Source organism: Panthera pardus, unplaced genomic scaffold, assembly GCF_024362965.1.
Source record: "Panthera pardus isolate Hobbes unplaced genomic scaffold, ASM2436296v1 HiC_scaffold_2, whole genome shotgun sequence".
Lineage (NCBI taxonomy): Eukaryota > Metazoa > Chordata > Mammalia > Carnivora > Felidae > Panthera > Panthera pardus.
The window spans coordinates 108,967,528-108,986,805 of record NW_026526765.1 but is presented as its reverse complement, the minus strand read 5'-3'; the positions used below and the strand labels follow the sequence as shown (position 1 = coordinate 108,986,805).

At 34.0% G+C, this 19,278-nt stretch overlaps 1 protein-coding gene across 4 annotated transcripts in view; it reads left to right on the top strand.

The window, feature by feature from the left end:
• Positions 1 to 19,278, top strand: part of KIF2A (kinesin family member 2A) — a 67,546-nt gene that overhangs the window by 31,679 nt on the left and 16,589 nt on the right. For 2 of the 4 annotated variants that reach the window (XM_019414317.2, XM_019414319.2), the window contains exons 2-16: positions 1,636 to 1,730; positions 2,937 to 3,056; positions 5,109 to 5,163; positions 6,574 to 6,639; positions 7,268 to 7,368; positions 9,347 to 9,442; positions 10,923 to 10,977; positions 11,356 to 11,518; positions 13,852 to 13,942; positions 14,080 to 14,143; positions 14,717 to 14,808; positions 15,163 to 15,305; positions 15,675 to 15,879; positions 16,598 to 16,708; positions 18,247 to 18,314. In XM_019414317.2, coding sequence (XP_019269862.1) covers positions 1,636 to 1,730; positions 2,937 to 3,056; positions 5,109 to 5,163; positions 6,574 to 6,639; positions 7,268 to 7,368; positions 9,347 to 9,442; positions 10,923 to 10,977; positions 11,356 to 11,518; positions 13,852 to 13,942; positions 14,080 to 14,143; positions 14,717 to 14,808; positions 15,163 to 15,305; positions 15,675 to 15,879; positions 16,598 to 16,708; positions 18,247 to 18,314 — 1,525 coding nt within the window. Of the gene's footprint in view, positions 1 to 1,635; positions 1,731 to 2,936; positions 3,057 to 5,108; positions 5,164 to 6,573; positions 6,697 to 7,267; positions 7,369 to 9,346; positions 9,443 to 10,922; positions 10,978 to 11,355; positions 11,519 to 13,851; positions 13,943 to 14,079; positions 14,144 to 14,716; positions 14,809 to 15,162; positions 15,306 to 15,674; positions 15,880 to 16,597; positions 16,709 to 18,246; positions 18,315 to 19,278 lie in introns of all 4 variants that reach the window. The other 2 variants (XM_019414316.2, XM_019414318.2) reach the window with 1 other exon arrangement.

Here is a 19,278-nt window from a genome sequence, read left to right as displayed (position 1 = left end):
TAGCTGTTAATTTAGGCTCCTAAGATTTGAGTTGAGGCCTTGTGTTTCCTAGGAAACCTCCTGCCACTGACTGAGCATGGTGTGGGTTCTAGGGTGTTTCCATTTTGTCCCAGTGTTGGACTGTTCTAGTGGGCAGTCTTTGCTTTGGAGTACTCTACTGGGTTTTCCAGCACATTGTCAGATCTTTGTCAGGGTCTGAGGCTCTGTCTGCTCAATCCTGTTTTATATCCCCTTTCCTTCACTGATTTTAGATCCATTTGAGTCTGAAAGTTTTCCATCCTCAGTCGTGTTTTACTCCCCCCCCCCCCCGCCCAGCTTTTATCTTTCATAATAAAATTCTTGTCCTTGAACATCTTCCTGGAGGACCCGACTGACACATACCACTTCTGTTGGTTGTTTACCTAATTTCTGTCCAATCACATTGGTAGTGAATGTTGTCTCATTTTCCCCTTTTTAAGCCTCTCCCTTGAATCTTCTCAGTATTTTCCAGTTCATCATTTCTGTCTACCCTTAATACCCGATTGTCTAATGTCCACTAATCTCAGTAAATGCCTTATTTTTACAATAACATTGTTTCATATACTGTATATCTGGTTTTTTTTTAAAGATATTTAAAGAGGTATAAACTGTATTAAGGTAAATTATAAATGCCCCCAAGGATTTCATTCAGGAAATACATATGAAACCTATTAAATAATATAAAAATGCACATCTGTAACATAGTTTCTGTCCTTCCTTGAAGAATAATCAAATGGGTGGGTAAGATGAAGACAAGTAAGTAAGAAGTACACACGCACACACACACACACACGCATCTAAAATCTTGATCTGCTTCTAGGAATTTGTCCCAAAGAAATAATCTGACAAGTGTAAAATAATACACGTGCAGTAGTATTCATTGCATTGTTTATAATAGTAAAAAATTGCATACAACCTAAGTACCATGAATAGATATTAAATAAGTTGTAATAAACATAATGGAATATTCTATAATAATTAAAAATAATGACTTAGTTCTGTGGTTATTAACAAGTAAGATCCACAGTCTGCTAAGAGAGGGAAAACAAGTTTAATACGTTACATAGGACACCCTGTCTCTACAAATGGTAAGTAGTAGAACTGTCAAAGAAAGTAAGGTGTAGAATGGATTTAGATGGGCAGCATGAAGAAACAGAACATTTTAGATTACATTTTCCAACCTTTTTGGACTTAGAATCCTTTTCTCAATATTTTAAAAACAATGTCACTTTGTCCAGTATATGATAGTGATTTTTACATACAAAGTGTTTTATATTAGTATAGTATTAAAAAGTGCTCTCTGAATTTTTTTTGTGTTTTATAGTCAGTATCATCACATAGTAAAGAAATTTTTTAATGATTAGAAGTATATAAAATTTCAGGCATTCTCTCCCACTGTGTAACCATTTTTAATGTATGTTGAAAATAAACTTTCAGTCTAAACCAATTTCTCGAGTTTCTGGTCTTAACAGCACATCTATGATCCCATAGACAAAGTTTATTCACAAATCCTGAGAGTCTGGAAATCCCTTGTACGAAAAGTAGTGTCGTTTTCTTACCATAATTTATTACCATAATTTATGACATCTTAAAAATGTATGTTTTATTCCCACTTAGGCCGAATACATCAAGCAATGGTAACATCTTTAAATGAAGATAATGAAAGTGTAACTGTTGAATGGATAGAAAATGGAGATACAAAAGGCAAAGAGGTATGATCACTGGGTTAATTTTTTATTTATTTTTTTTGAGAGAGTAGGAGCAGGGGAGGGGGCAGAGGCAGAGGGGAGTGGAGGATGGGAGGAAGGGGGAGAGAGAGAGTGAGAGAGGGAAGGAGGGTGGGAGGGAGGGAGGCCTAAGCAGGCTCCATGCTCAGTGTGGAGCCCAATGCCGGACTTAATCCCACGATCCTGGGATCCTGACCTTAGCCAAAATTAAGAGACGCTCAACTGACTGAGCCATCCAGACACCCATAAATTTTTTTTGATTATAGTTTTAAATAATCTCTACACCCAACATGTGGCTCGAGCCTACAACCCCAAGATCCAAGAGTTGCATACTTTACTGACTGAGCCAGCCAAGCGCCCCAATCACTGGTTTAAATTTTATTTCTGGTCCCACAATCAAGGTTCCAAATATAAAACAAAACAGAGGCTCCTGGGTGGCTCAGTTGGTTAAGTGTCCACCTTCGGCTCAGGTCACGATCTCGTGGTTCATGGGTTTGAGCCCCATGTCGGGCTCTGTGCTGATAGCTCGGAGCCTGGAGCCTGTTTTGGATTCTGTGTCTCCCTCTCTGTCTGCCCCTCCCCTGCTCATGTTCCGTCTCATAAATAAAACATTAAAAAGTTTAAGACAAAACAGAGAGTATATAATTTTTTACATAGTGCGTGTATTCTTTATCATTGCTTGAAAAACTTAAAAATGATTAAAAAATTTCACTCAAAGATTGGTAGGTTCCTCTTCAATATTGTAAGTGATGGGACATATAATCAAGACCACAAAATGCTGTCTTTTAAAACAAATTTAATGTTTATTTATTTTTGAGAGAGAGCAAGCACAAGCAGGGGAGGGGCAGAGAGAGAGAGAGAGAGAGAGAGAGAGAGAGAGACACAGAATTGAAGCAGGCTCCAGGCTCTGAGCTGTCAGCACAGAGCCCGACGTGGGGCTCGAACTCACGAACCTCGAGATCATGACTTGAGCTGAAGTCGGACTCTTAACCAGCTGAGCCACCCAGGTGCCCACAAAATGCTGTTTGAATACAGATTCTTTAAATATATGTGGGTTGTAATTGTAGATAATATAGTTTTCAAGGCAGTACTATTCATGAGGCCAAAATCATTTAACAATTAGTCTCTCTGTATAAATTCGTAAAATAATGTCAAAATTTACTCTCAAAATATATGCATTTTTTAAAACAGATTGATCTCGAGAGCATCTTTTCACTTAACCCTGACCTTGTACCTGATGAAGAAATTGAACCCAGTCCAGAAACACCTCCACCTCCAGCATCCTCAGCCAAAGTAAACAAAATTGTAAAGGTTAGTGATGAAAATTCAGAGCACGGGTGGGTGGGTGTGTGGGCTGAGAGTCTGGTTTGAAATGACAGTCTGTGAAGAGTATGTTTTAAGTATTAGTTTGCTAAATTTAAAAAAACAAACTGTAATATTTCTGCCATCTTCATGTCCTGTATATGCTTACATCCTTTGAAGGATCGAGGTTGTCCAGTTAACAGTTAATGATCATCATTAGGTAAAATCCTAGGAATTCCTTTCCTGATTAGGATTTTTCCTAAGACTAGTAGCTTCTCAGGAGATATGGATGTCAAAACCATTTGCTGTCCATATTTGTTGAATGATACATATGACTTAGATAAAGAAGGAATGTTGATTTTTCATAATAAATTCCCACTCCACTAGTCTTTTGAAGTAGTGATTCTGCTGCTTATGTTCATTAGATAAGGATGGGAAATGATAGAATGTAGTTTAACTACTGTGTTATCTGTAAAGATGAACTTTAAAACCATGCTGTATATCCTCCCTGAGAGTTTTATCTTTACAAAAATAAAAGCCATGTCGTTTTTATTATTTTAAAAGGTAATACTCGTCCTTCCTATTGAAATTTCTCACTATTAAAATTGTATATCAAAATGCAACTCTTTTTAAACCAGGTCGCTCACACCGTTGTTTAATCTGTAGTTCTTCATCTTGAGGTTTCAAAAAGTATTTGTTGATTTTGTCATGTACAGGTATAACTTTAACCCTATAGGAATTTGGTATCTTGAAAGGAAGATATACAAAAGCATCCAAATGTAGTGTGATGGGAGCTTAACATTATCAACAAAACATTCTACTTTTTAAGTTCTGCATATGAACATAAGGCAGATTTTCAGTTCATGTAATTTAACTAGGATATTGAGTGTCACTGCTTAGAGGTCTTTAGTTATGACTTGTAGATGGACTGTTTTTCATATTTGACTTCACAGCCTTGAAGGATCTTTATAGTTGATCCTTCTTAGTATGTCATTAGCAGCCTTTGCTGTGCATTAAAATCACTTGGAGAATTTTTTAAAATACTGATGCTTAGCCCACTTTCAGCGATTCATTTTATCTAAAGTGAGGCCCTAGAATCAATATCCTTTTATTAGTACCCATCTGATTTAAATTTGCAAATGTTCTCTCTAGCTTTGAGAACCACAACATTATTTGATATCTTTCTTTTCAGGTGACTAAAATGAAGTCTTGGTAAATAAATAATAGGATCAAAAATTTGCTGCTCTAGTGTATGCAGTGTTGCGAGTCTTTGAGAGTCCAATGAAATCTTTTAGTAGAAATGAGAGAAAAAAAGAAATGACAGTGAGCATTTCATGGTATTTTGATGTTTAACAGTAGATTGTAAGTTGTCTAAAACTGGTATTTTATTGATTACTCCCACATCCAAAGATGAAATGTAATACATGCTTTTGAAATGTATTACATGGTTGTAGCATGATGACTGCAACTATACCTTTTACTGAAATTGCTTAACTTCACCTTGCTTCAGTTTTCTCATGAAACCAGAATAATAGTAATTAATTACCTCATAGGGTTGTTGTGAAGGTTGAATGAATTAATATTAACAGTGTCCATCTCATACTAATTCCTGAATATTGCTTTTTGTGGGGAGGTGGTGGCCAATACTCATATGAAGAAACTTGAATATTGCTAGCATTAGTGTAGTAATTTATTAGCAGATGATAGTTTTTTTCCATTTAGTTTCATAACATATTTTTTAAAAATTTTTTTAATGTTTTTATTTTATTTTTGAGAGAGACAGAGTGCGAGACAAAGCGAGAGAGCGAGGTGACACAGAATCTGAAGCAGGCTCCAGGCTCTGAGCTGTCAGCACAGAGCCTGACATGGGGCTTGAACTCATGAGCCGTGAGATCATGACCTGAGCGGAAGTCGGACGCTTAACCAACTGAGCCACCCAGGCGCCCCTAATTTTATAATATTTTATATTCACCTACTTTCATTTAATTAAAGAAAGCTGAAATTATGATACAATCTGAGGAGTAAAGAGAGAAAGTAAATGAACATTTTTTTGTTGTATAGAATCGACGGACTGTGGCTTCTATTAAGAATGACCCTCCTCCAAGAGATAACAGAGGTAAAGTAAACATTTCTCTATTAATTTTTCCTATTAACTTTTTAGTATGACCCTGACAAGGTAAGTCGAAAGTTAATATCACCCTTGACATTATTATTCATTTAAACTTTACATGGCTAATTTGAAGATTGGCTATCAGAAATTCCCTAATATAATAATGTCAATAATATGAAAAACGATTTATAAAGGTACATGATGAATGTGAAACTCCAAATCTGTGCATTTTTTGATTCATCTCTTTACCCAGTAACTTTTCAGATTTGAGAAGAGTTATCATGAGAAAGAAAGGAATGGGGAAGTAGTCAGTTAATTGATTTCACAAGAGTAAATCTAATCTTCACATTTTAATGTGACTTTTTGGCTAACAGTCTTCCAAAAAGAGTCATGGGTAACTTGGGAGTCAGTTAAAGAAAAGTTGAATAGGTACAATTTGTAGTTAATTGCAGGTATTCCATATATTTTCAGCCCGGAAATGTAAAACACAGTTAATTTCTTTTCTTTTCAGCAATTCACAATTGTCATTTCTAGCAGTGATAATTTCTCTGTATGTGAAGGACAGGCATAGGTATTAGAAGAGAGATTGGAGGTAGAGGCAAAGTCTTACACTTTAAACCTATCCTTCCTTTGAGTCTTGTGAAAATTTATATTGGCTATGTGAAATGTGATATTCATATTTTACTTTATATTTATTTTTTCACTTTTGTAACATAATCATTGGGAAATTCTTTGCTGAAGATTTGCATATTTGAGGAGCAGAGAGTGGGATTTGGAATTACAGGCAGGGTTGAAGGGCTTTTTTTAAAACTTTATGTACAGAATTGGGTAAATTTTTCAAAATGACAGTGCATTTAAATTTAAAATTTATATTTTATACACTTACATTATTTAAATGATTATTAAGAGTTAAGCTTGGCTTTAGTTTTTATATAAATTATTCAGAATGAGTTGTTTCTTTTTTTAAAATATATTTATTTATTTTGAGAGAGAGAATGGGGAGTGCAGGTGGAGGAGAGGCAGAGAGAAAGGGAGAAAATCCCAAGCAGGCTCCACACTCAGCACAGAGACCGACGCAGGGCTCGAGCTCACGAACAGTGAAATCATGACCTGAGCCAAAGTCTGACACTTAACGAACTGAGCCACCCAGGCGCCCCTCAGATTGAGTTTTGTAGCTTAAATTACATTGGTGGGACCGAAGTCCACACACATTCCTGTGAAAAACTTCTTGGCTTGTTAGATTATTGAACAGAACTGATTGTTCCATACTTTATTTATACCCACATAAGTAGAAAATCTGAGAGTTGACTAATGTACCTCTTAAGTATCTGTTCTTTTGAGGTCTCTCTGTTCCTTTTACTAGGGTTCATCTTTACTAATTTTCTGTTCTGAATTTAAAAATTGTTTCATTTACAGTGGTTGGTTCTGCACGTGCACGGCCTAGTCAGCTTCCTGAGCAGTCTTCCTCCGCACAACAGAATGGTAGTGTTTCAGATATATCTCCAGTTCAAGCTGCAAAAAAGGAATTTGGACCCCCTTGTATGTAAATCATGTATCAAGGATTCAGTTATTTTAGGCATACATGTATTCTCTCTTGGTCATCTTTAAAGTCTCCAAATGGTAAAGTTTAACTACAAACGATTGCAGATTTCATTTTACCACTGTGGAAAAATTTTTTTCCTGTTAGTTTAGTCTGTTAATTGGGTGTTTAAATGTATATTTTGGAGAATTTCTAAATGTAAAATTATACCAATATCTCAGTTGCTTTGAATTTAAAATTCTGGTCAGATGATAATTCAACAGATGTTATGGAAGAAATTCTTATGCTCCTCGATCTTTTCAATTCAAACATCTGTGATTGTAAACCAAGAGATGACATGTATCAATATGTTAAAGTCATTTTTCTTGACCATTTGTATATTGTCCTGTTCCTGGTTTCATTAAAGCAGCTCATAATAAAGTTCACGTAGTTGTTATAGGCATGCTTTGTCAGTGTGTACCTTTTTTTTGGTGTTATGTGGTGAGATTGATTATATGTAAAATTTTTGCATGTAAGTTCAGTACTATAAAAAGAAAGCTCTGCTTCTACAGCTCATCTTTTTTCTTTCAGCACGTAGAAAATCTAATTGTGTGAAAGAAGTAGAAAAATTACAAGAAAAACGAGAAAAAAGGAGACTACAGCAGCAAGAACTTAGAGAAAAAAGAGCCCAGGTTTGTAACAGAATCATATTTTGTTTATGCATGAACTGAAGATTTAGACTGTGTTAGTGAACGTGAGATGCTTGTGAAAAAGTAGTGGAGGCGTTCATTTAAAGTTTTCAGTATATTAATTGATTGTTAAACTGATGAGAAATAATATAAATTCTTATGAAAATATGTTACAGCATTTTTGCTACATGTACTTTTCATGTTTTGTCCCATTTTGAATAATAATTCATTGTGTTACTGAATTCAAATGCAGCCATTATACCTTTCAAGAATAATATATTTTGGTTTTCTAAAATGATCTAAAAATACATGCAGAAGAATATCTAATTAAAGTAGATGATTATAAAGTAGACAATTTTACTACAAAATTTTAGTATTTTTCCATGGTTGATGAATTCAGCATATCACAAGGAAAGCGGAAATTCCTTGTATTTTGATTTATACTAGATATTGAAAGCCTATCTCTTGTGTCTCTCACATTCCCTTTGGATGGTAACAAAACTGTTTACTAACAATGGAAAAATTACATAGAAGACTGGTCTTTCATCTCTCTGCAGGTGTTCATCTGCTGCAAATTCCGTTACTATACCCATAACTCTTTTATTGTGCTAATATTATAATTTATTCTTAGAACTTGTTTCCTCTAATAAAATATTAGGATTGGTGCGCCTGGGTAGCTCAGTTGGTTAAGAATCTGACTTCCCCCTCAGGTCATGATCTCACGGTCCATGAGTTCAAGCCCTGCTTCAGGCTCTGTGCTGACAACTCGGAGCCTGGAGCCTGCTTCCGATTCTGTGTCTCCTTCTCTCTCTCCCCCTCCCCTGCTTACGCTCTGTCTTTTCTGTCTGTCTCTCTCTCTCTCTCTCTCTCCAAAATAAAGAAACATTAAAATATTAAAAAAAAACAAAAACAAAAAAACGAGCATCAGGATTGTTTCTTTATTCAGGGGTATGTTCAAATGCCCTTAAATTATAAAGATGTTGTGTTGTGGGATTATAAAACCAATATAAAATTCAGCATTTTTAATAAATCAGGTTCTAACTTAAAGTAATCTGAGAATGATCATTTGGTTTTGAAATAAATAAAACACAATACAGATGGACCTACTGACACTTAGCACAGATGCCACCTAGTGTTTCCTGTGGGAACCTCATAATATTTTCACATTGTGATTTCTTAATTTTCACTTTACATTCAGTTTTTCAGTTGACATAGTTGTTACCATTTCCTAAAAGAAAGTTAATTGAAAGTAATTTTAATTAACAGTTTTGAAATTTATATTCAAAGCAAATCTGTACCTGGTGCATGATAAAAATCTGACTTTTTAGAATGTTTAGTAACTTATTGACTGCAGTCAACACATTCAGTAATTTAAATTTTAAAAGTTGAAAAAAATTTTGTGTTTTGATTCCTTTAAGTTCTGAGGTGGTTTTTACCACCTTTAGGGTTTCTTTCTTTCTTTTTTTTTTTTGTTGAGAGTCAACAAAAACAGAAAATGAGCATAAATGAATCCGTATTTCTACTTTATTGAAACACTGGATTCAGTATTGGGAAGAAAAAGCTGATTAAATGAATTTTTCTAGAATTTCAGTTTTTTAGAAATTTAGAGTTTTTTAGACTTCTTTATTGATGTTTAAGATGAGCACTATTTCTCTTTTGTTTAATTTTCTGGGATGATTAAGTTATATGTAACATGATTTTGAAAGAGTTCACAGTGGCTTTAATGTGGAGTGTTTGGTTTAGAGTTAACACAATGCATTAGACTATCAGAATTGTGTATGTAATAAGAAGGTGATTCTTGGGCATGTTATTAATCCTAAACTCTGAAACTAATTTATATCATGCTAGTTTGAGTTTCAGCTTGGCTATAACAAATGACACAATCTGCTAATTTAATTTTAATTTGCAAACTGTATTTAACATAAATGCAACAATATAATTAATGTAATTATAATAAATGATGAATTCTCTTGTCTTACAGGATGTTGATGCTACAAACCCAAATTATGAAATTATGTGTATGATCAGAGATTTTAGAGGAAGTTTGGATTATAGACCATTAACAACAGCAGATCCTGTAAGATTCGTTATAAACTATTGCTATGGAATTTTTTATGCTGTAAAAGAAAAAAAAATTTGATAACCACTTAATTAATATTGGATTTAGCTATGTAGTTTTTTTCTCTCTTTATGGGTGCATATTCCCCATATTTTAAGGAGAAAATCAAGAAATCATCCACATTTGTGCTTATCTCTCATAATTTGATTTATCAGACAGGCTTCCCATAGAGATGTCCTTTTCAGAGCAAATCCTCTCTATCTTTGGTAGGGCAGAACAACAGTTAAAGGAATGATGCCAGAAGACCCATTCTCCTTTTTGACTGTCACTTAAACTTCTATCCCGGTTCCAAGCTTATTTCCTCTTGGGCTATAGATCCCGCTGTCCTACCAATTTGCTATTAGTTAATTTGTTATTTTTAAATAAATGTTAGTCTGGCTTTTAACAGTAAATATGGTTGTTAAGAACTGTACCAGTCCAGAAACCTAGCACTTGAAATAAATTCTCATTTTCTTACTACTCAACTACTTTCCTGTTGAAGAATGAGAATTTTTTGGACAGGGAATAGTTTGTGAGTCATTAATACTTAGGAGATAATCCATCTGACCTGGCCTGTACAGAATACCTTGGGTACGTAAAATACATTTTTGTCAGGCTGATGTATTGTTTAGGATTTCATAGAGTTGTTATTCATAATATTTTTGTCCCATATATTTTAGTCCTTGCTACCCCTTTAACCTACTACATCTGAAACTCCTACTTTGGGGCAGGGATTGGCAAACTTTTCCTTCAAAGACCCTGATAGTAAAGAATTTGGCTTTGTGAACCAAATGGTCTTTGTCACAACTACTCAATTTTACCTTTGTAGTACAAAAGGAGCCATAGACAATACCTAAACATATAACTGTCTCATTAAAATTTTACAAAAGCCGGTAGTGGCCTGGATTAGGCCTGCAGGCCATACTTTGCTAATCCCCGTGTTACGGATTTAATTATTATTAACAGGCAAGTACTGGGAGCATAAATTTTATGAAAAATATGTATAAGAATCGACCTATTATAAAATTGTTGAAGTTATTTTGCTCACTAATATTCTGAGAATTGTGTCTATAGTTAGTTATTTTTGTCAACAACTTTCCTTTTAATCAACACGAAAATACATCACTTGGTGGGAAATTATGCCTTTGTTATATGTAGCATATCTTGTAGTGAGTAAGGCAGCTTCTTAACGTGAGCCTAATGCTACAAAGTGTCCTCTACAAGGTTGTTTACTGTTTACCAAATAAAAAAATAAGCAACTTTCCATTATGCTCAGAATTTTAGAGATCATTGTCTCTTAACTATTAAAATTTGTACTTGCCATTTTGTGTTTTAAACTTATTTATCCTATTTATGCTATACATCAATTTCTAGAGCCTCTGTAGGAAATAGTGCATAACTGACTTTTTTAGTGTTTTATAACACTGATAAACATTGAAACAAAATATTTTATTTCTAGATTGATGAACATAGAATATGTGTTTGTGTAAGAAAACGACCACTCAATAAAAAAGGTATGATGCTTTTTGAACTCTTAATAAGAGGTTGATTTTGCCTAATTTGTAATTTGTTTTGATGATAGCAGAAATTAAATTGGTTCAGAAGAGTTTAATATAAGTCATTTTATTTGTACATAATCATTACGCAGATTTCTATGGTTAGATCTCTTGATTTGTTACTGCTCTATGAATCATTGCCATTTTTGGTTTTGGCTTCACAGAAATTTACATTATTTTTACTTGGTTGTTGAAATATGAATATGTTGAATGGCATATTTCTGAAATTTTTGTATTTATAGAACTTAATACTTCAATTACATTTCTTTTTGCTTACATTTGTACATCCTAATGCTGTGAAAATTACTGGGCATTCATTTTCATTTATTCTTTTAGAAACTCAAATGAAAGATCTTGATGTAATCACAATCCCTAGTAAAGATGTTGTGATGGTACATGAACCAAAACAAAAAGTAGATTTAACAAGGTACCTAGAAAACCAAACATTTCGTTTTGACTATGCCTTTGATGACTCAGCTCCTAATGAAATGGTTTACAGGTAGGTAAATTTGTTTTAAATAACAGTTTTGTTCTTACACTGTGTATCTATCACCACCCTGAAACTTAATTGATCTTGGCATATCTCTCAAAAAATATAGTATGCTTTTTTTTTATTCTGAGCTTAAACAAGGTTACATAATAAAAATAATAATGAAGGGCACCTGGGTGACTTAGCTGGTTAAGGCTCTGACTTGCTTTTGGCTCAGGTCAAGATCTCATGGTTCCAGGGGTGTCTTGGTGGCTCATTTGGTTAAGCGTCCGACTTCGGCTCAGGTCATGATCTCATGGTTTGTGAGTTCAAGCCCTGTGTTGGGCTCTCTGCTGGCTCAGAGCATGGAGCCTGCTTTGGATTCTCTGTCTCCCTCTCTCTCTTTCCCTCCCTCGCTTGCCCTCTGTCTCTCTCTCTCTCAAAAATAAATAAACATTACAAAAAAAAATCTCACGGTTCGTGAGTTCAAGCCCTACATCAGGCTCTGCTGTCAGCGCTGTCTCCCTCCCTGTACCCCTCCCCCGTGTGTGTGCTCGCATATGCGCACTCTCTCTCTCAAAATGAATAAACTTTAAAGAAAAACAATGATGAATATATTAATACTTGTTCTTTGTAATGCTCACCTGAAATCATGGTTTTTATTATTGGCTAGATACATTTCCCTCCACACACACACACACACACACACACACATACACACACACACACACACACGTTCACATATTCAACTTACAACTCAAACTTGGAAGTATTATACATTGATATCCCAAATTATTAGGCCAAATTTAGATTTTCATATATGGTTTGTAAACACTGCCTTCTAATGGTAACAGGTCACTTTTAAGAGCAGTGTTCTTTCAGTGTATATAGAGCTGTCTTGGCAGTTACTTGAATGTTTTTTAGTTTATTTATTTATTTTGAGAGCGAGAGAGCATGAGCAGGGGAGGGGCAGAGAGAGAGAGAGAGTGGGAGAGAGAATATCCTAAAGAGGCTCCCTGCTGCACAGAGCCTGAGACCCATGAACCTTGAGATTCATGAACTGAGCCCAAACCAGGAGTCAGACGCTTAACCGACTGGGCAACCCAGGCGCCCCTTGAATGCTTTTTCATTGTTCTTTCATTTTATAAATAGGGCTGGAAAACAAAATTTAAGAATTAAAAGAGTCCTAAGAATTGAAGACTTATAAATGAAATATTATTGAAACCAACTTTATTGGTCCTAAGCCAGTAAACTAGAAGTTCAGTTGCAAAGAGGAGGAAATTAAAGAACCTGTGAACGCTAAATAGTATTATGAAAAATTTGTTTTATAAGGGAGCTATAAGTATAAATTATCTATTTTTTACCTTTCTGAGAATAGTCCTCTCCTCACCCCTCACTTCTTTCTCTACTTCCACTCCTGTTTCATAAAATGTCTGTTTGACTTTGTAATTGTAAGATATTTTTCTCTGAATATTCTAGATTTAGTAACCATTCCTTTTTACCTTATATTTGTGCTTCTTAAATTTACCAATATTGATGCTATCCCCTTTCTTTAACTTTGAGGGAGTGCAAGTTAGGCCTTTTTTTTGTCTAATCACTCTGCAGACCCATTTTCTACTTTGGTTTGCCCTTTTTATCTTACTCCCTTTTATTCTATACCTTTTTCAGTTTTGTCTTAAAAATAATTGAGCAACTGTGTAAAGTGTTCCACATACATTATTTTGAAACCTAAACAATGATTACAATAATATATTTGAAAAATAACTCAAACCATAATAATTTTGGCATACTTTTCCCGAACTAAGACTATCAACTCCAAACTCAGTGTCTTACAAATATAATTTATATTTACTTAGCCATATTCAAGGAAATCCTGTCACTTTCTGCTTGGGTAGATGGTCTTAAGATAGTTTTGTAGTTTTTTTTCCCTTTTAGTTTTTCTCTGTTGAGATTATCACTCTCTTGATTTGGTTTCTTTTAAAATGTTTTTGCTTTTCTTTGTATAAATGTTACTTGTCTGCCTAATATTTTGATATTTTGTTTATTTTTTAAAACTTTCATATTGTCATATATATATATATATATATATATATATCCAAGCTTAGCTACTGTCATTTTTTTTTCTATCCATTATTGTGACCATTGTTTATTATGGAATTGCTTGAAATTATGCTTTAAAGAGCTTTCAGCAATATTAAGAGGAATTATTTAAAATTTTTAACGTATCAGTGGGCTTAGTTGTAGTCTGACATTTGAGCACATTGATTTGTTAAAATGATTTTGTTTATTAATAAGACTTGATATTTTATTTATTTAATTTAAATATTGACAGCACATTCTGACTAGTATATTTTATTTCTAAGGTTTACAGCTAGACCACTAGTTGAAACTATATTCGAAAGGGGAATGGCTACATGCTTTGCTTATGGGCAGACTGGAAGTGGAAAAACTCATGTAAGTAATTCATTATAGTTCCATCCTGGTATGAAGCTTGTTTATTTTCCTTATAGCTTAATTCTAAGACCTATTTTTTTTTTAAGATTTATTTCTGGAAAATGTCTACTATTTTTTATTTCCTTTTTAACATGTAGACTATGGGAGGTGACTTTTCAGGAAAGAACCAAGATTGTTCTAAAGGAATTTATGCGTTAGCAGGTAACTCTTTTTTTGCATATCATTTGTAATATTCTTGAATATTATTCAAATGGCTTTGAAATAAAACATGGAAATATTGTTCAGGACTTGAAGGATAACCATAAAGCTAAACTTACCGTATACTATGTCAGTTTTAGGTTGTCAGACTGCTTGAAAAGAATTGTGAGATTAAGTGTTTTGGACAGAAATCTTGATATTTGTGTCATTTTAATCTGGCATGTTGTTAGAGCTTAGTATTTGTTGTTAGATAGTTGATTTGTGAAAAGCTTCTGTTTGGTGTGGTTGTGGAAATAATCTTACTATGACCCCCTATAATTTTATGTTATTTATAAAGATAATAGTAGCATTCTTTTACTGAACATGAAAGAGAATGGCATCTAGACCCTAAATGTCAAAAAACTATTACTATTTTTTTGTAAAATAATGTTCACTTTAGTCTTTATTGTTATTATTGATCTTGTCATTCTAGGTAAAGATTAACTGATTTTCTCTAAGTACAGAAAATTTGAATTGCTTTTCAAAGATAGTATTTGTAACATTTTAACAATTTTCTCCATGTGAAATTCTTGATAGCTCGAGATGTCTTTTTAATGTTAAAGAAGCCAAACTATAAGAAATTAGAACTTCAAGTATATGCAACCTTTTTTGAAATTTACAGTGGAAAGGTAAGTGGAAACTTAAGACTCTGATTTGGAGGGGGAGGGGGAGGAGTGTTAAATTGTGGTTTAACATGCATAACATAAGATTTAACATTTTAACCATTTTTTTGTGTACAGGTTCAGTGGCCTTAAGTACATTCATGTTGTGCAACCCTTGCCACCACATTTTTATATATGTTAGAATATTATGTTAACATTTTTTGAGGTTTTTAAAAATTCCCTTTGAAATGCTCAACTTTTCAGTATTGAGAATTATTCTAATTACTGTAATTTTCTGAAATTTTTTGGACTCTGATTTTTTGGACACTGATTCTTTTTTTCTTCGAGGCTAGTTTTCTGATTTGGATTTTTTTGAAATAGGTGTTTGACTTGCTAAACAGGAAAACAAAATTAAGAGTGCTGGAAGATGGAAAACAGCAGGTTCAAGTGGTGGGATTACAGGAACGGGAAGTCAAGTGTGTTGAAGACGTACTGAAACTTATTGACATAGGCAATAGTTGCAGGTAACTCATTTTAATTAAGGACAACTTAATTTCTTAATTAGTTTTAGATACTTGGGGTTTCTAAACAAAGCAAAGGTGTTATTCAGTGCCTCTTGGCAGTAAAAATTTGTTCATAAAAACTTTTACTGTTACTTGTAACTCTGAGTGACATCTACTATGTTGATAATCATACTACAAGTATACTAGAAGTGTGCCAGATTAAATTGTATGAATCCAGTTGTATCGAAGTGTTGTAACTCAGATTGTCTTCATTTGTATTTAAATGATGAGAACTGGATAGTTTTTTCTTGCTTTTTAGTGAAAATAGTCTGGTTTGAAGCATGAACTAAAAGGGTTTTTGTATGTAAAATATCCTTAATCACATTGTAGGACATCCGGTCAAACATCTGCAAATGCACATTCATCTCGGAGCCATGCAGTGTTTCAGATCATTCTTAGAAGGAAAGGAAAACTACATGGCAAATTTTCTCTCATTGACTTGGCTGGAAATGAACGAGGAGCTGATACTTCCAGTGCAGACAGGCAAACCAGGCTTGAAGGTGCTGAAATTAATAAAAGCCTTTTAGCACTCAAGGTAAATAAAATGCATTTAATTGTGAAAAGTCTTGCTTTTGACTTTAATTTTGAGTATCTACAAAATGACAGCACTTGTAACATCTAATAAATAAGAGAAGTTATCAAAATTTACTTATGTTTACAGTTCTAGATTTATATTGTGCTCAGAAATTTTCTTTACACATACTCTTTTTTTTTTTTTTTAGAGTGAATAGAGGACCAATTTTGAGCCTACTTAGGGAGGTTCCATAGGGCTTTAGTCAGTCATACTGTCTTAGAAGAAGGCAAGGAACCACAAAACTCAGCTAAGAAATAATGTCAGGAAAATGTGGAATGACTTTCAGTGAGAGAGAGGGGGAGTGTTACATCCGTTCCTTGACTACAAAAGGAAGGATTGAAAAGACTACAAAAACATTATGTTTTTTCTTTTGTAGTGCCACTTTCAAAGTTTAGCTTTTTATCCTATTGTCTATTACTTCTAAATAGTAATCATAGTCTCCAGAAGAATCTTTTGGAATGATAAGTACTTTATTGTTGTTGTTGTTTAATTTTATTTTCTTGAATTAAGATTTATGGGACCATCTTTACTGTGCTGTGCTGTAAACCTGTTAGTAGGGTTTCCAGAGCTGATCAGATGTTAAATGTTAGGGTTATAGTAAAAGATCTTTTAAATATATTAGTTAAGATTACTCTTTATAAGAAGCCTAACCTGTGAAACTTGCTTTCTTAATTGGCAGGAGTGCATCAGAGCCTTAGGTAGAAATAAACCTCATACTCCTTTCAGAGCAAGTAAACTCACTCAGGTGTTAAGAGATTCATTCATAGGTGAAAATTCTCGTACCTGCATGGTAAGTTTATTTTTGTTTGTTTTGTTTTAATTCTGAATAATGAATAACTCACACTATCTGTGGAAAGATTATAATGCACATTAATAACAAACATTTAAATCCTTCTATTGTGAGAGATACAGTGATACTTAAGATGTGGTCCCTGCCAGTCTGATAGAGAGGATTATATTGCAGTTATAATGCATTCTACTAATTCCAACATCTGAGTCTTCTTGAGGTTGGTCTTCATTGATTTTTATTTTCCTTGAGTATGAGGCACACTTTTCTGTTTCTTAGTATGTCTAGTAATTTTGGGTTCTATCATTTTCACTATGAATAAATACCTTAATGAACACTCTGGATATTCATATCTTCTAAAGATTATTGAGTTTTTTGTTGTTTTAGCCAGAAGTGAACTTACTTGAACTTCAAATTCTTGTCTCCCCTGCTTGGGGGCATCAAATGAAATAGAAACCTGTTTAGTTCTTTTAGACTTAGCTATGTTGCTTAGTGTAAGCCTTGTGTATGCCTGCGTCACGGGTCAGCCAGAGATTTGGGGCAGTTTATATGAAGAATTTCTGGGTATCAAGATTACCTCCCTGCATGGTTATCTCCCTCTTCTGGGACAAAGTCACTTTCTAGCTGCTATAGTTCTACCTCCAAACTCTGTCTTTTTTAAAAAAAAAATTTTTTTTTTAACGTTTATTTTTGAGACACAGAGAGACAGAGCATGAACGGGGGAGGGGCAGAGAGAGAGGGAGACAGAATCGGAAGCAGGCTCCAGGCTCTGAGCCATCAGCCCAGAGCCCGACGCGGGGCTCGAACTCACCGACTGCGAGATCGTGACCCGGGCTGGAGTTGGACGCTTAACCGACTGAGCCACCCAGGCGCCCCCAAACTCTGTCTTTTTTTTTTTTTTTTTTAATTAAAAAAAAAATTTTTTTTTTTTAACATTTATTTATTTTTGAGACAGGGAGAGACAGAGCATGAACGGGGGAGGGTCAGAGAGAGGGAGACACAGAATCTGAAACAGGCTCCAGGCTCTGAGCTGTCAGCACAGAGCCCAACGTGGGGCTCGAACTCACGGACCGCGAGATCATGACCTGAGCCAAAGTTGGCCACTTAACCGACTGAGCCACCCAGGCGCCCCCAAACTCTGTCTTTTAATTTAACCTGTGAAATGTCAAGTTTCTAATGCAGTTGTAGTTGCCCTGTGTGGGAGCAGCAGGGCTTGCCCTTGGGTGGAAAAGCTGATGTGTGGAGGTGGGGAGGGAGGATGGGAACACTCAGTGCTATTCCTTTCTAGGTGTTGACCTCCATTTTCTGCCTGATGTAAATTATTTTTCTAGTACTTTCAGAGAGTTGTTTGTATTTTATATGGTTTATAATTATCATCTGATTATGGGTGTGATATAGCAAATTATTTTGGAGTTTAGATATCATAAGTGTTTTCTTTGTTTAATAACTATTTTAAGATTAGATCTTAATGAGCTATATGTTGATATTATTGTCTTCATCATTTATAACATTTTCTTTACCTTTGCATTTTTCTCCCGTAGATTGCCACAATCTCTCCAGGAATGGCATCTTGTGAAAATACTCTTAATACATTAAGATATGCAAATAGGTATGAAAAATAGTTATTCAGTTTCAAATTTGAGGGGAGTAGAGCAGTATTTAGTTTGACTTAATATCTGATGGGATAAATTGTATTACATTTTTCTCTCGGTTTTTAAAAATTTTTTGCATGTACATTAAGATGGTATGTAGAATCCTTTGGTCAAGTTCTGAAAGTAAATGGAAATTTGTAATTTGGAAAGAGATTTGGATCTTTAGTAGAATTAGTCTTTCTTTCAAGAACATGATTACATTTTTCTGTTTCACCAAGTTATATTTCATATTATTTTACAACATCTAAGTCACGCAAATTTTTCGTATTAGGTGAGTCTGAGGGGACCGGTTTGGTCTGTGTTTCTGAAATTGTTTTTTCTGTATGCTAAAAAGTATTTCTGACAATATTAAGTGTTTTACATGGTGGAATCTAGAGGTTGAGTAAGTAATGATAGCACATTTCTTTCTGATGTTCTATATGAGTTACATTTTATTATTCATGTAATTAGTGTTACATACTTTAATGGGCAATGGCATTATTACAAATGAAAGGACAGAAAGCATTATAGACTTTAATCAATTTATTCTTTATAGTCATGAAATGCCCTTGGAACTTTGGATTATGATGGGCATATTTATATTTGTTTCATAAATTCCTCCCATTGCTCTTGTTTTGAAAAAATGACTATATAGTTTTAAATTTCTATTATCACATATTGCATTTGTGATTTTAATTTTTAGAGATCAGATTCCTTTTTGTATTCCATTTCTACTGTGGACATTCTTTGAATTTTGCTGAACCACAAGTATTTGTCCCGTTTCTTTATTTTAATTGCTATGGAAATTTTGTTTTTAATCTTTTTTAAAAATGGGAAGTATGTACACAGAAAAGGGCCAAAAACATAAGTGAATAATCTAATAAATATTTATAAAATGAAAATTCTTATCATCAGGTTGAAATAGAATGTCTCTACCTCTCC